Genomic DNA, 16,438 nt, shown 5'->3' with positions numbered 1-16,438 from the left:
AAAGCCTCCTTGACACAATGCAACATCCCCACCAACTCACAGAAATCCACAACCCACGTTAGCTCAAAGTGAGAGCATAGGAGGACAATTTGGGTTAGTGAAAGTCTGTGTGTCAGGATTAAACAATAGTACAGTAAATGAAAAAAGGATTGTGTCACTTGCTGACCTTGGTGAGATTCAAACTCATTACTTTAGATCAGTTGGCAGCTCATCGGGTAATCTAATCATGATATTTCCGCACTTGACAAATGTACAGGAAATATTTGCCTGTAACATTAGGCCTGGATGTCACCTAGATAGCACATTGAATGTAGGGTGGCTAAGGCCTATGAGCTTGACAGTGTTAAGCCTCTCTGATACGCATGTCATAGAGAGAGAACACAAAATTGGCATGTAGCCACTGCAGGCTGGATGAGGGAACTAATCTTTGGATTTTGATGCAAAAAGGAGCACATATTGTTTAATATGGCTAGAGCAGTGTCAAATGTGCACTGCATGACAACACCGCTGTGTGCTCAGGGTCCAAAATATGCACGATCCAAAATATAATTGCATGTCATATGTTGCAGCTGCATTTCCACAATTTAATTCTGCGACATTTGAAAGTGTGGGCTACTCAACTAACTCTATAGCCTGCAGTCCTTTATTACAAAAGGAAGAATTCTGAGAATATTTGTTTAGAAACTAAAGGATTGAAATTTTTACATGCTTAATGTTCACTTACAGTTCAAAAGCACAGATTATGATGGCCAGGGAAGGAGCTCTGTGCAATTGAAGAATTAAGCCATTCATTGAAACTTTCAATTAGATTAGATTGTTTGCAAATTTTATGGCATCATTCCCAAATATGCCTGTGAAGACTTAAATATTTAACATAAAATAGACAAATGACAGTCAGTCTAATATATCCGGCTAACAAAAACCATAATGATCACAATTCATTAAGACCATAAGACATAGAAGCAGAATTAGTCCATCTGAGTCTGCTCCGCTATTTAATCATGGTTGATTCTTTTTTCTTCTCCTCCTCAACCCAGTTCCTGTAAGCTTTGATGCCATGTCCAATCAAGAATGTATTGATCTCTGCCTTAAATACACCCAACAACCTGGCTTCCACAGCTGCATGTGGCAACAAATTCCACAAATTCACCACCCTTTGGCTAAAGAAATTTCTCGGCATCTCTGTCTTGAAAGGGCGCCCCTCTATCCTGAGGCTGTGCCCTCTTGTCCTAGACTCTCCCACCATGGGAAACATCCTTTCCACATCTACTCTGTCTAGGCCTTTCAACATTCGAAAGGTTTTAATGAGATTCCCCCTCATCCTTCTGAATTCCATTGAGTACAGACCCAGAGCCATCAAACATTCCTCGTATGATAACCCTTCCATTCCTGGAATCACCCTTGTGAACCTCCTCTGGACTCCCTCCAATGTCAGCACATCTTTTCTAATACTCAAGGTGAGGCCTCACCAGTGCCTTATAAAGCCTCAGCATCATATCCTTGGTCTTGTATTCTTGACGTTTTGAAATGAATGCATCTCATATTTTTGGATTTTCTCCCCGTATAGAAAATAGTCCACATATTTATTTCTACTAGCGGAACATCGCTAGTCACTGGCAGCCAACCAGAAAATTGTCCTTATACTCCCACTCACTGCCTCCTACCAATCAGCCAATGCTCTCTAACCATGTTAGTAATTTTCCTGTAATACCATGGGCTCTTAACTTGGTAAGAGCAGCCTTATGTGTGGCACCTTGTCAGAGGCCTTCTCAAAGTCCTAATATACAACACCCACTGCATCACATTTATCTATCCTACTTGTAATCTCCTTTTTGTGCAGACACATTTGCAATTTTCCAGTCCTCTGGCACCATGCCAGTGTCCAATGATTTTTGATAGATCATTTCTAATGCCACCACAATCTCTAATGCTACCTCTTTCAGAACCCTAGTGTGCAGTTCATCTGGCCTGGGTGACTTGTGTATCTTTAGGTCTTTCAGCTTTTTGAGTACCTTCTGTCTTGTAATCATAACTGCACCCACTTCTCTTCCTTCACACACTACAACATCAGGCACACTGCTGGTGTCTTCCACAGTGAAGACTGATGCAAAATACTCATTTAATTCATCAGCCATCTCCTTGTCCCCCGTTATTATTTCTCCCGCCTGATTTTTTAGCAGTCCTATATCCACTCTCATTTCTCTTTTATTTTTAACATACTTGAAAAAAACATTTACTATCCACTTTGATATTATTTGCTAGCTTGCTTTCATATTTCATCATTTTTTTCTTTTATTTCTTTCTTTTAAACTGCCAATTACAAAACAGCTGTTACTATGGCCAATCATTTGCACTCTGGAAATAATTACAATAAATCTTTGTATCCTATGAGGGTATCACAGTGCAAACATTTGAAAACACTTCCTTTAAACTGAGATGATATTGGGCAATAGCTTCATTGGAAAATGTACTGAACGCGCACAGCTTGACAGTAGACATTTATCACCACTAGACATTATCTCTTGGCACATTAGTACCACCATAAAATACATCTTGAACATCACATGCCTTCATCAATTCAACCTCACTTCTCCAGTCGCTCAGCTAGTCAATAGTTTTCATCAGTTGGTATGGTAATGAATCAAAATAATCTGTTTAATATCAAAGTGAGGAGAATTACCTTTTCCCCTTCAAACTGCTCTGGAAGCTTCCAATAAAAAGGTTCATAGTGAAGATGTTTGATCACTCTTGCAACATCAGCTACAATTTCTGGATGCTGATAAAAGACACCATCTGTTGTTTTTCGATCATTGAATTTATTTACTATTTCCAGGACAGTCTGGCCAGGTTTAAGAATCATCTGCAAGTAAAAAAAAGCTATTTGTTAGATGTGGCAAAAGTATAAAATTCTTGTTGAATGTTTATTTTAATTCAGATCTTTATGATAAGAACTTACAAAGATTAGTAGGCTAACTACTGCTAAAGACAATTATCCTAAATCAGCATGTTATTTGTATATATGTGTATATTTATTTTATTCATTCACAGGATGTGGGCGTCAACAACTAAGACAGCATTTATTGCCCATCCTTGGTTGCCCTTGAGAAGATGGTGATGAGCTGCCTTCTTGAACCGCTGCAGTCCCTGAGGTGCAGGTACAGCCACAGTGCTGTTAGGGAGGGAATTTCATGATTTTGACCCAATGACAATGAAGGAATGGCGATGTGTTTCCAAGTCAGGATGGTGAGTGACTTGGAGGGAGATCTCCAAGTTGTGGTGTTCCCAGGTGTCTGCCGTTCTCATCCTTCTAGAGGACTGTCACCTTGTCATGGTGGAGAAGCTTATGTGGTCCTGTAACCCCGAGAGCGATGCCGTCTGGAGCTATGCTCCTGGTAGGGTCACCCATGGCGGTAAGGTCGAGGGTGAGGTCCCTGACAAAGAACAATCCAACCAAGACCTCAACGGTGGAGCAGGCAGGTGAAGTTACTTCGAACTCAACGGCTGTGAAGGCGGATGAAGGCTGCAACAAATCCATCAGCTCCAATCGTCGTGGTTTCCATGCCATTGGAATCAGTTGGTTGATTTGTGAAGTATCGTGTGCTTCTTGGAGTGCAACATCAAGTACATGTTAAACAAATACACGCACAGGCGTCTTCACTCTGTGGGCCACTTCTTCAGAACGAACACCATCATCCCCGACCTTGAGGGATAGCCACGATGATGAGATGATAGTGGTCGTGGGTCTGGAAGGTGCTGCCTTAGGGACTATGGTGTGATGTTGCAGTGCATCTTGTAGATAGTACACACTGCTGCAACTGTTCACTGATGGTGGAGGGATTGGATGCTTGTAGAATGGGTACCAATCAAGTGGGCTGCCTTGTACTGGATGGTGTCGAGCTTCTTGAGTGTTGATGGAGCTGCACTCATCCAGGCGAGTGGTGAGTATTCCATTACACTCCTGACCTGAGCCTTGTACGTTGATGGTAGACAGGCTTTGGGGAGTACACACACACACACACAAACACACACAAGGAAAGGGGGTATAAGGGGTGTCCAAGGAGGGCTAATACTTCTGTTAAAGAGGCTTGTCATGTCCATTCTGGGGGAAGCTCACTCACCTTTGGTCCCCATCAGACACTCAGCTCTCACCTGTGGCTCCAAGAAGCTGTCTGCATCTGACAGTGGCCACACGCTGGTACATCACTTTGACAGGTGGGCTAAACCAGGTGAGGGCACCCCCATACCCGCTAAGATAGTGAATTGTCTGTTCTAGCATGCAAAGTCCGCTCTAGTTGACCGGGTGGATGAGATCTCCAGTGGGATCCAACGGCTGGGAAAGTGGTACTGCAATACTCCATGGAAAGCGAAGGCATGACAAGGCACAGAAGATGTCATGGTCATTCACTGTAACCAAGGAAGACCCCAGTTTGTAATGCTTGCTCGTACCACTAGACCCTGACTTCTGAGGTTGAGAGCGTGGAACAGTCCCAATGCAGTGGCTTTTCCACATTAAAAACTCTCCCACACAGGTTTACTGCCATCTTTGGACAAAATGGAGAACCACCATACTAAAGGAAAACAAATTTATCTGCCTACGTTGTTCCATTCAAATTAAGTAATGTTAATTCAAGTTTCAAATGCTCAGTTATTATTATGATAGCAAACTTACAAATTATCCATGGAACCTTTTGCCTGCTGATAGATTATTATAAGTTGTCATGGTAAACAATTACATTAGCCATTTCAGAGATGCAATTATCTACAAATACTGCATCAATCGCAAAAACAATCAGCATTTCACTTACTTTCCTGTACATCAGTCCTTTCGCTTCAGTGCATTGTGAAGTCACACCTGAGCAGTAACAGCTACTGCACCCATAAGGATTGCTGGAGTGGAGTGCAAAGAAACCAGTCTTGCACCTGTCACAACTAATCCCTTCCACATTCATCTGCACAAGAAAATTAGTTGCTTTAACATTCAAACTAAATTGCAAAAACACTTTTTTTTTTAAGAAAATATTATTGAATGCTTCAATATTTTTTAGCAATTCAGCTGGAATTGAGGTATAAATCAGGTACCCAAGGATAATTTTATGAGTTTACACTTCCAGAAAGGAGGCCAATCAGCCAAAACCATAGACTGGAAATTCAGACATACTCCTTACATAAGTTAATAACAAATTAAAATCGATGCAAATGCTGTCTAAACATTTGTGGATTTTACAAACACTGCCCAAAGCATAATTTTCCCATCTGTGTTCTGAGTAGCCATGACTCCCAGCCAGAAACAGAAGCCAAAAAAAGTCACGCTATTGAATTTAAAACAATATTGCATAATCAGATGCTTCGGAGTTTTGATTCTCAGGATGCCAGCCATTCAAAAAAAATTCTATGGAAGCTCTCAATTATTATAACATTGACAAAGTTCAGTCCCAGACTGTTAACAGCATATGATTCATTGCATCAATTTACCCAGGTTATGAAAATTAATCACCATCTAAAGAAACTGGGTAAATTCACATCTGACTGAGATAGAAAACTGCTATTTGATTTATCTTCTTCAAATCAATCTCTTTTACATCTGATTATCCACAATGATAAATTTACTTCTAATTCAGCTCTGAACTGTATATTTTGTAGCTAAGGGTGAAATTAGCAAAGACAGATCCAGATTGTAATTTTTCATGTAGATCGAGTGAAAATTTAAGAAATAGCCAGAATCTAATCAGAATTGCTACGTTGCACTCATTTTTCAACAGCAAAGAAACCAGAGATGCTGGAATCTAAAATGAAAGTAGAAAATGCATGTCTGCACAGACAGCCCATGTTTTAGGTCAACCATTTGTATGGTTATTCATACAGCTAGGTGCAAAATGGAGAACAATTTCCTCCATGTAAATTCTTCTATCCATACCAAATCCAAATGTCAGTCAGAAAAATGGGAAGTGTGGGACGGTCCTAATGTGGCATGGAGGGTCAATCCTGTTTCCCCTGGCTAACAAGAAAACCAATTATATTCGCAAATAATCACTAAGAGCCTCTTCTAGCCCCATAAGAAATGACTGCTAGCTTTTTTTCATCAGATTCAACACTGTTTGGGAACAGACAGGGCAATGTTTGTCAGATTACAGTATTTAAATTGTGGGAAACACACGGCAAATATATGATGTGCACTGGAAATAACAGCAGCTATTGCAAATTTTAGTTCTATATTATTTTAATTCTATTTCCTTTATATCAAGAATAATATTTGATCTTCTTTGAGATTGAAATCAATGGTCTTAAACAATGAAATACACCCCAAATTTTGTCAGTCAGTTTAATAAAGGCAGTGAGCTATGCTATAAAATAATGCTATCATGGAATTGTGTTGTGAAATTATCCCCATGTTACGAAAGACTCACCTTACAGTTACACTGCCCGCTATATTCTGCACATGAACAAACTCCCATCTCATCACACGTGTGACTTGCTGTCCCTGACAGGTTACAGTCACAATGCTTACACTGTGGATAATCCCAGTAACCCGTCCTACATTGGTTACACTTATCTCCTGTAAACTCTGGTCGGCAGAAGCAGCAACCTGTTACATCGTCACACTGAAGGTTTAAAGATCCCACAGCAACGCAGTTGCAGGGCTGAAACACAGAAAACCATGCAAGTAAGAATATATGCTGGCAAAATGATTACCATTGCTGACATCCAAGGTATATTGTGAAAGTGCAAATCCTAAAATTGCAGCCATTGTTTTTAATATCATGCTTCAAGTTCAAAGTAAATTTATTATCAAAGCATATATATCTTACCATACACTACCCTGAGATTCCATTTTTTTGTGGGGATTCATAGTAGATACAAATAAATACAATAGAATCAATGATAAACTACACACAAAGACAGACAAGTAACTAATGTGCAAAAGAAGACAAACTATGCAAATACAAATACTTATATTAAATAAATAATGAATATTTTGAACATGAGTTATAGATTTCTTCAAAGTGAGTTTCTCGCATACTCTTCAAGGAGTCCCAAACAGAAACATGACTTTATTGTAACACCTCATGATTTACACAGTGGGATATCCCCACAAACATTCTGTATTACACTGGACTCCCTTAGATACAGTAAATCCATTCATTTCACTGGGGAGTTCTTGGGAGGAGATGGAAGAAATAGGGAAGGACTTAAAATAAAGATATGGTATTTTAATAAATCAAGGGAGGTTATGCAGATACAGTACTGTGGAAAAGTTTTAGGCATATATATATATACACACATACATACACATACACACACATATATATAGCCGGAGTGCTTAAGATTTTTGCACAATTCTATATTTGTCAACATGAAGTGGAGAGTGAGTTATGAAGTGGACAGCGAGTTTGTAAATCCGGTGGGAGAAAAGGACGTTGGGAATGGCAAGGAAGGAGCACTGAGGGAGGAGCGTGGGACACACGGCAGAGGAGTGCCAGGGCGGAATGTGGCATGGGTGCAGGCAAGGTTATGTGATTCCAAACATTTGGCTTATTGATCATTACAGAATGTCTCTCTGGTGTTTCCTGCTCCCTCTCCTTTCTCTGCCCCTTCCCACTCTCAGTCCCAATACAGACCCATATCAGTATCAGGTTTATCATCACTCACGTATGTCATGAAATTTGTTTTTTTTTGTGACAGCAGTACAGTGCAATGCATAAAATTGCTACTGTACTGTGCAAAAGTCATAGGCCCTAGCGACATATATGTGTTCCTTCAGATATATAAAGAGTAAAAGAGGGCCAAGAGTTGGTATCGGGCTGCTGGAAAATTACTCTGGAGAGGTAGTAATGAGGGACAAGGAAATGGCAGATGAACTGAATAAGTATTTTGCATCAGTCTTTGTTGTGGAAGACACTAACAGTGTGCCAGAAGATTGGGAGTGACAGGGCACAGAAGTGAGTGAAGTTGTCATTGCTAGGGAGAAGAAGCTTGGGAAGCTAAAATGTCTGCAGGCAGGTAAATGTCCTGGACCAGATGGTGTAAACCCCAGGGTTCTAAATGACGTTTTGCACCATATTGTAGGTAAGCATAGTGGCACTGGGTGCAAAGTAAAAAGTTAATTTATTATCAAAGTACATATGTATATGTCACCACATACAACTGGAGATTCATTTTCTTGCGGGCATACTCAATAAATCATAATAGAATTGCACAAACAAGGCCGACAACCAATGTGCAAAAGACAAATTATGCAAATACAAAAATAAAGAAATATTAATAATAAAGATAATAATAAATAAGCAATAAATTTCAAGAGCATGAGATGAAGAGTCCTTGAAAATGAATCCATTGTTTGTGGGAACAGTTCAGTGATGGGACGAGTGAAGTTGTACCCTCTGGTTCAAAAGCCTGATAGTTGAAGGGTAGGTAAACAGGATTTGGCAAGAGCTGAGAGGTTGTCAGCAGCATTTAAGTGATCTCAAGTTACATAAAGTAAGAGAAGGGAGGCCAGCCAGGATTACATAGGGATTAATGAAATCCATGAGTCAAGAAGAAAATGTACTTCGGATGTCAGGAGCTTTCAAGCAAAGGCAAGGGATGTTACAGAGATGCAATTTGGCAGTACTAATAAAGGTCAAACATATGAGATCCAAAACTCAGCTTAGGGTCCAAATGTCACATGAGATTGAGCAAAGTCATTATTAAAGTAATCTTCTTAAAATCATTTTAAAAAAGCAACTATGTTAGGAAATTCTATGAATTAATATCCAAATAACAGCTAATCAATTTTAATACGCCAATGACATTGACATAATACATTTACCTCAGCATACAAAATATACTCTCAAAGCTTTGTTACACTATTCCAATTTTCTGCTAATTATTTTGCACTGTTTAATGTTTCACCACTGAACATTTTGGATTTCAGAACTAAAAAGTCAGTAACAAAATACATTTAAAGTTACTTCAAACTCTATCTGCTCAATCTCAACCATATCAAATGGAATACTTTCAAATGTTGGTAAAGTAGTTCTATTAAGACATAAAAATATTAGAATTTTTGTTGAGTTTTAAAGCAAAATAGTATTCAAAATATGGATTGATAAAAATAGTTGAAATATATGCTCAGAATTTCATGTCTGGATGGTTATGATAAATTTGTTGGATATGGCCATGCCAGCATGTATTCCCTGTGACAACAAGGGACAGAACACAATGTAAACACAAAATAATCTGCAGATGCTGTAAAAGATCAAAGCAACACTTTCAGTACGCTAGATGAACTCAGCAGGTCAGGCAGCATCAGTCAGAAACGAAGGGTTCTGGCCCAAAACGTCAACTCATCGTTTCTGACTGATGCTGCCCGACCTGCTGAGTTCATCCAGCGTACTGAAAGAATACAAAGTACTGACACAACTACATGATCACTTTTAAATTCTCAGCACAGTTCTTGTATTTTATTAATCCTTCGATGGCTTTGAAGCATAATTTGATATACATTTAAGCACTTTTATTCTTGGAACTCCAGATTCTTGCAATAGTAAACAACATGTATGAAATTAAGTACAATAAGTGAGAGAGAAATTTAATGAAAGGAGCTTTGTTCAAAGAATAGTATGGTGCAAATTTGTGCTTCCAAACTTGGCCACCCAATCCTCCCAAAGGCAGTATTAACTACACCTGTAGAATGGTTGCCACATATAAAGCAGAAGAAAATAACAAAAGACACACGTGCTAGAAAACCGAAATAAATACTGAAAATACTGGAAGCACTCAGATGGAGTACTGGACCTCATCTCATCTATTTCATGCTCCTCTGGTTTCCATCCTCTGCTCCAGAACAGGTCTGCCATTCTACCAGCTTCCTCATTTAACCTATCAGTCTTCCCAATTTCTGCCAGCTTCAACTCCACTATGGTTTCCCCTACACTGGAGAGAACAAATGCAGATGAGGCAATTGCTCTGTAGAGAACCCACATTCAGACTCCAGGAATGACCCTGAGCCTGCCTCTTTAGCTCCCCATCCCACTCTGATCTTTGGACTCCTGCAATTTTCAAAAGCCCAACACAAGTTTGAGGAATAACTCATTTGGTCTCACACTCCCAAGAGATTTCCTCTGTCTGCCCATCCCTACCCTTCTCTGTGACTGAAAACTATTTCCTACTCAGTTCTTCCTTTCCTACTTCAGACAAAGGACCTTCGATCTGAAATGTTAACTCTAATTCTCTTCCCAGAGATTCAGTCTAAACTGCTGAAGGTTTCCAGCATTTTCTGTAATTTATTTCAAATATTAAGCCAAAATATATAACAAGAGGAAAATTCACTTGAGCTACTCAAAATATTTGATAATATCAAGTTTCTTAGAACAAAGTGAGTAAAGATCTGGGTGTAAGTCATTGCAATCCATCAGCTCAGAACTTAAATGGGATGGTGTATCTCTCTCACGAGAACAATAATACCTTAATGTCTAAACACAAGAGATTCTGCAGATGCTGGAAATCCAGAGCAATACACACAAAATGCTGGAGGAACTCAACAGGTGAGGCAGCATCTATGGAAATGAATAAAAGGTCGACTTTTCAGCCCGAGGCCCTTCTTCAGGACTGAAAATAAGGGGGAAGGGGCCAAAATAAAAAGGTCTGCTTTGCTGAGCACCTCCACTCTATCTGCTAAAAGCTGAAATTCCCAATGGCCAACCATCTTAATTCCTATCCCCTTTCCTGTTCCGACATGTCAGTCCATAACCTTCTCTTTTGCTACGATGAGGCCACCCTCAGGCATGGTGGAGCAACACCTCATCTTCCATGCAGGAACCCACCAAAATGATGGCATGAACATTGATTTCTCTTTCCGGTTATTTTTTCCCTTCTCCTTCACTCTTCTTCTATTCCTCACTCTGGCCTCTTACCTCTTCTCCTCACCTGCCTATCAACTACCCCTACAGCCCCTCCTTCTTCCCTTTCTCCCATGGTCCACTCTACTCTCATATCTGATTCCTTCTTCTCCAGCCCTCCTATCACTTTCTAGCTAGTCATAGAAACATAGAAAATAGGTGGAGTAGGCCATTCGGCCCTTCGAGTCTGCACCACCATTCAGTATGATCATGGCTGATCATCCAACTCAGAACCCTCTACCTGCCTTCCCCCCATACCCCCGATCCCTTTAGCCACAAGGGCCATATCTAAATCCCTCTTAAATATAGCCAATGAACCGGCCTCAACTGTTTCCTGTGGCAGAGAATTCCACAGATACCCTTCCTCTCCCCCCGACCTTTTTATTCTGGCATCTTCCCGCTACCTTTCCAGTCCTGAAGAAGGGTTTCAACCTGAAATGTTGACTATTTATTCATTTCCATAGATGCTGCCTGACCTTCTGAGTTGCTTAAGCATTTTGTGTGTGTTACCTGAAAGTCTAAACTTTTCTTTTATAAATTGAAAGCAGATTTGAAAATTTTCTTTGTTGTATATACTGCAAATTATTAATATAAATGCAAAATCACATGGTGTCTATGTATTTTGTTGTAAGAACCTCTATTGATTGTGATATCTGGATTTATAGGTTAACTTACTTTACATCCACTGATTAAGTTATGACCCCAGAAATTCGCCGCGCACTTGTCACACTTTTCACCCACTGTATTTGGAGGACAGATACACTGGCCAGTTTCTGAATCGCAATGATTGCCGACATGGGCACATTCACATTCTTAGGGTGAAACAAAGCAAAACAGAAAATAAAATCAGATCAGTTTCTCAAGATTACTCTGCATGCACATAAAGATATTTAAAAATGAATTAAATTATATATAAATTAAATAATTAACATCTCTAATCTATAAATAAACACCATTTGTTTCTAGATAACACATTTATGAGAAGGAAATAATTTATAAGTAATAAAATGGAAACTACAATGGAATTTTTATTTATATTTTTGTGAGCAATGTGCTTACAGTCATGATTTTACCATCCATGACAATGACAACGAACATGCAATTGTGCTGACAGTGCCACCAAATCAGAAATTAGCCAAAGGCAGAAAAATCTTAATACAATATCTAAGCAATGTACACTCAGTGGCCAATTTATTAGGCACACCTATACATCGGCTTGTTGATGCAAATATCTAACCAGCCAATCAAATCATGTGGTAGCAATCAAAGCATAAAAGCACACAGATGTGATCAAGAGGTTCAGTTGTAATTCAGACCAAACATCAGAATGGGGGAGGAAATGTTATCTAAGTGATTGTGACCATGGAATGATTGTGGTGCCAGATAGGGTGGTTTGAGTATTTCAGAAACAACTGATCTTCCGGAATTTTCCCACACAATACCTCTAGAATTTACAGAGAATAGTGCAAGAAACAAAAAATGCCTAGTGGGTGGCAGTTCTGTGGGCAAAACCACCCTGTTGATGAGAGAGGACAAAGGTGAATGGCCAGGCTGGTTCAAGCTGACAGGATACCAATAATAACTTAAACAGCCATGCATTACAATAGTGGTGGCCAGAAGAGGACAAGAGGGCACGTCTTCTAGTACAAGAGGGCACAACTTCAGGATTGAAGGACATCCATTTAGAATAGAGACGTGGAGAAATTACTTTAGACAGAGGGTGGTAAATCTATGCAATTTGTTGCCAAGAGCGGCTGTGGGAGCCAAGTCATCGGGCGCATTTAAAGCAGAGGTAGATAGGTTCTTGATTAGCCAAGGCATCAAAGGGTATGGGGAGAAGACAGGGGACTGGGGATGACTGGAAGAGTTGGATCAGCACATGATTGAATGGCAGAGGAGACTTGATGGGCCGAATGGCCTACTTCTGCTCCTATATCTTATGGTTTAAGAGCATCTCTGACTGCAACACGTCGAATCTTGCAGTGGATGGGATACAACAGCAGGAGACCACTAACATAAATTATAGCAGATATCAGAGAATCGATTTCAAGTAATCTAATGCTGTAATTGACATACCAGTTATTCATTATGCTACTAATAATGATTTACAAAGTCATCTAAAATCTTGCAATACAATAAGGTATCTAATAATCTCAATTTTTATATACTGCTGTCCAAGCACCCAACACAGCCTAGAAAACGCAAAAACACAAGCCACTCAGCAGATGCTGAGAATCCAAAGTAATACAGTACACTCTAAATATTGAAGGAACTCAGCAGGTCAGGCATCTTCTATGGAGAGGAATAAACAATCGACATTTTGGGCCAAAACCGTTTGGCATGAAGGGTCTTGGCCCAAAATATCAACTAGAAATCTCGACAAAAATCTGTAATTTTGTGCCCCAGCACCTGAAGCTCAGGCCACTATGGCCCTACAATTCTATATAATATTTGATCTTCACATGATGTTGCTGCTTTATTGCAATCAAATGCTAAAAATGTACTGTCACAATTTCTCCAGCAAAGGTGCTTGTGATAATTTGCTAATGCCTCTTAAGGTAGAATAATGCCTTTCAAATAAGTGTATTTATCCCGCAGCTTAATTTCAAGGGAATTGCTCTGTATTGCTAACCTCTTAACTGATCGGTAGATCACTTCATTTCTACGCTTCAGAGCACCTTTTATTGAACGGGAAGAACAAATGCCATCTATACACGTTTAAAAAAAAGATAATCTACAATAAACTGCAAATGTATTTTCTTCCTGGTATCACTTACTTTAGTTCATGTAAAGAAGTATTAAAAACATTCACTACTTCAATTGCTATTTTTGAAATGCACCCCAAAATTATATCATATTATGACCATAAGCACCCCTAACCTCCTGTCCTGATTCTCATGGCCGTGCAAAAAGCTTATGAGAACATTGCATATGGCTGGTAACATCAAAATTGAAAAGACAGCTGGTGTGAAGAATGAAATCACTGCCAAAGCCTTTTCATCAATACACTGTCTTCATCTCTTTGGTCTGTGAGAGCTGGGGGCATTATTCCTTCAGTTTCCACTACAGTTTCAAATTTTGCCTTGTTTCATTATTTTTCTTGTGGTATAAATAACAATTTAGGTGAGAGGCAATGACATATGTGGAGAACGTCTGATCTACAGAGTCAGCACACGTAAAAAGAATCTCTGCCCAAAGAACTTCAATCAGCATGCAATAACGATCTGACATTTTAAAGAACCATGAATGACAAGAGGTATAATGAGGCTCTGGTCAAGAAAAAGGAAGAATACATTGGGCAGAGGAGGAAGGGATGAGTGAATCTCTTGAAGAGTACAAAAATATTAAGAATACAGTTAAGTGGGAAACCAGGAGGGTAAAATAAGTGTAGGAGATGGATCTTGCAGGTAGTGTGAAGGAAAATCTCAAACACAATCATAATAAAAGTGCAGCTAGAAAGAAAGAAGGTCCCTTCAGAGATCAGCAGGGCTGCTTATGCCTCGAGCCACAGGAGATGGGTTGGAATTTTAACCAATATTTCTCCTTAGTGTTTACAGAAAAGATAATCATGCTTGCGAAAGAGACAAGGGAAACAAGTGGGGATATTTTAGAGGATGTTCTTATTACCAGGGAAGATGGTATTTACAGCCTTACAAATCAAGGTGTCATTTGGCTCACAATGTTGTGCCAACCTTTAAACTTACTCTAAGAAAAATCTAACCCTTCCCTCCGACTTAACCCTCCATTTTTCTGTTATCTATGTGCCTAAGAGTTTCTTAAATTTTCCCGAAGTATCTGCCTCTACCACCATTCCTGGCACAACCCCACCACCCTCTATATAACTAATTTTCGCTAACTAATTTCTTTTTTTTTAGCTTACCACAGAGTCTGAGGATGTCCCAGGGCCTAACCATGGGTATCCCTAGACATTGTGGGAGGCTAGAGAAGAAATTGCTCAGGCCTGCGTAGATATTTGCCTCATCACTAGCCTCTGGCAAAGTTCCCAAAGACTGGCAAGTGTCTATGTTGTTCCATTGTTTAAGAATGGCAAAGGGATAAGCTGAGGTATTACAGGCTAGGCTGATAGCAGTGGTGGCAAAGATACTGTAGGAAATTTTAAGGGACAGGATCTAACAGCATTTAGATAGACAAGAGTTTGAGTAGGAGGAGTCAATGTGTCTTTGTGCATCAAAAGTCATGCTTGATGAATCTTTTAGAATTTTTTTTTGAAGAGGTAATGTAAAAGCTTCGGAGTGAAGGGTCAGGCAGGGAAGTCCAGGTGGACTTCAGCAAGGCTTTTGACAAGGTCTCGCATGGAAGGCTGGTCTGCAAGATGAGGTTCCATGGAATCCAGGGAGAAGTAGTTAGATGGATTCGATATTGGCCCTGAGGTTGAGGCCAATATCGAATCAGTGGCTGAAGGTTGCTTCTCGGAATGGAGGCCAGTGACTAGCAGTGTGCCGCGGGGGAATCAGTGTTGGGAACCCCTTCCATTCACTATTTACGGAAATTATTTAGATGTGAATGCACAAGGCTTGATAAGTAAGTTTGTGGATGATAGAAATTACAAGGTGTGGTTGACACTGAGGAAGGCTAACATAGACTGCAGAGGGCATCTTCATCAGTTAGGGAGGTGGGCGGAGGAGTGGCAGAAGAATTTTAATACAGGAAAGTCTGAGACAGTGCATCTTGCAATGTCAAACCAGTGCAGCACTTAGACCATGAATGGCAGGGCACTCTGGAACAGAGGGAGCTGGGAGTACAAGTGCATATTTGTTGAAAGTATTATCAGATGTAAACAGGGCAGTGTAAAAGGTGTTTTGCATGTTGGACTTCATTAGTCAGCACTTTGAGTATGGGGATATTAGGTTATAGTTATACAAGTCTTTGGTAAGAACACACGGGGTACTGTGCTCAGCTTTGGTCATCCTGTTGTAGCAAAGACATGGTTAAGCTGGAAAGAGCTCAGCAAACAGTGGATGGTGAAAGGACATGAGCGCTTAACTTACAAACAAGACTAGGTCCTCATTCCTTGGAGCATAAGAGAATGCGAGGTGAATTTCTAGAGATTATAAGAGCAATTGATAAGATGGATGTTAACAGTGTTTTCCGCAGGACAGGGGGGCACAGATTTACCATGAGAGGGGAAAGATTTAAAAGGCAACTTTTCCACATGGAAGCTAGTGAGGATAGGGAATGAGTTAACAGAGGAAGTGGCTGAGGCAGATACAATTGCATCATTTAATAAACACTTGGATAGGTACATGGAGGAACAGGATATGGATCAATCACAAGATACTGGGACGAGCTGGGTGGGCATTGTGGTTGGCATAAACTCATTCGGCCATCGTGCTGAATTTGCCAATGACTGATGCCATGGAAGTTTTAGAGATTAAGCAGTAGTGTATTTATTGAAATGAGTCACTTTCTTAAAATAACGTAGCCCTCTTCCTTTATTGGGATCCAAACTCCATCAATATTCCCTCAACAAAAGGACAGATATGCAATCTGATCCTTAGCTGTCATGATAACACTTAACACTGGCCACATTTTCATAACCT

The 16,438-nt window shown here is 39.9% G+C and overlaps 1 protein-coding gene across 3 annotated transcripts in view; it reads right to left on the bottom strand.

Annotated features, from left to right (window-relative positions):
• lama2 (laminin, alpha 2) overlaps positions 1-16,438 on the bottom strand; it is a 398,231-nt gene that overhangs the window by 127,823 nt on the left and 253,970 nt on the right. For all 3 annotated transcript variants that reach the window (XM_063034544.1, XM_063034525.1, XM_063034534.1), the window contains exons 22-25: positions 11,553-11,689; positions 6,405-6,638; positions 4,806-4,949; positions 2,681-2,860 (exon numbers count right to left, since the gene is read on the bottom strand). In XM_063034544.1, coding sequence (XP_062890614.1) covers positions 2,681-2,860; positions 4,806-4,949; positions 6,405-6,638; positions 11,553-11,689 — 695 coding nt within the window. The remainder of the gene's footprint in view (positions 1-2,680; positions 2,861-4,805; positions 4,950-6,404; positions 6,639-11,552; positions 11,690-16,438) is intronic.

This window comes from Mobula hypostoma, chromosome 2 (genome assembly GCF_963921235.1).
Source record: "Mobula hypostoma chromosome 2, sMobHyp1.1, whole genome shotgun sequence".
Taxonomy (NCBI): Eukaryota; Metazoa; Chordata; class Chondrichthyes; order Myliobatiformes; family Myliobatidae; genus Mobula; species Mobula hypostoma.
The sequence above is the reverse complement of the archived record's forward strand: the minus strand, read 5'-3'. Positions and strand labels throughout refer to the sequence as shown.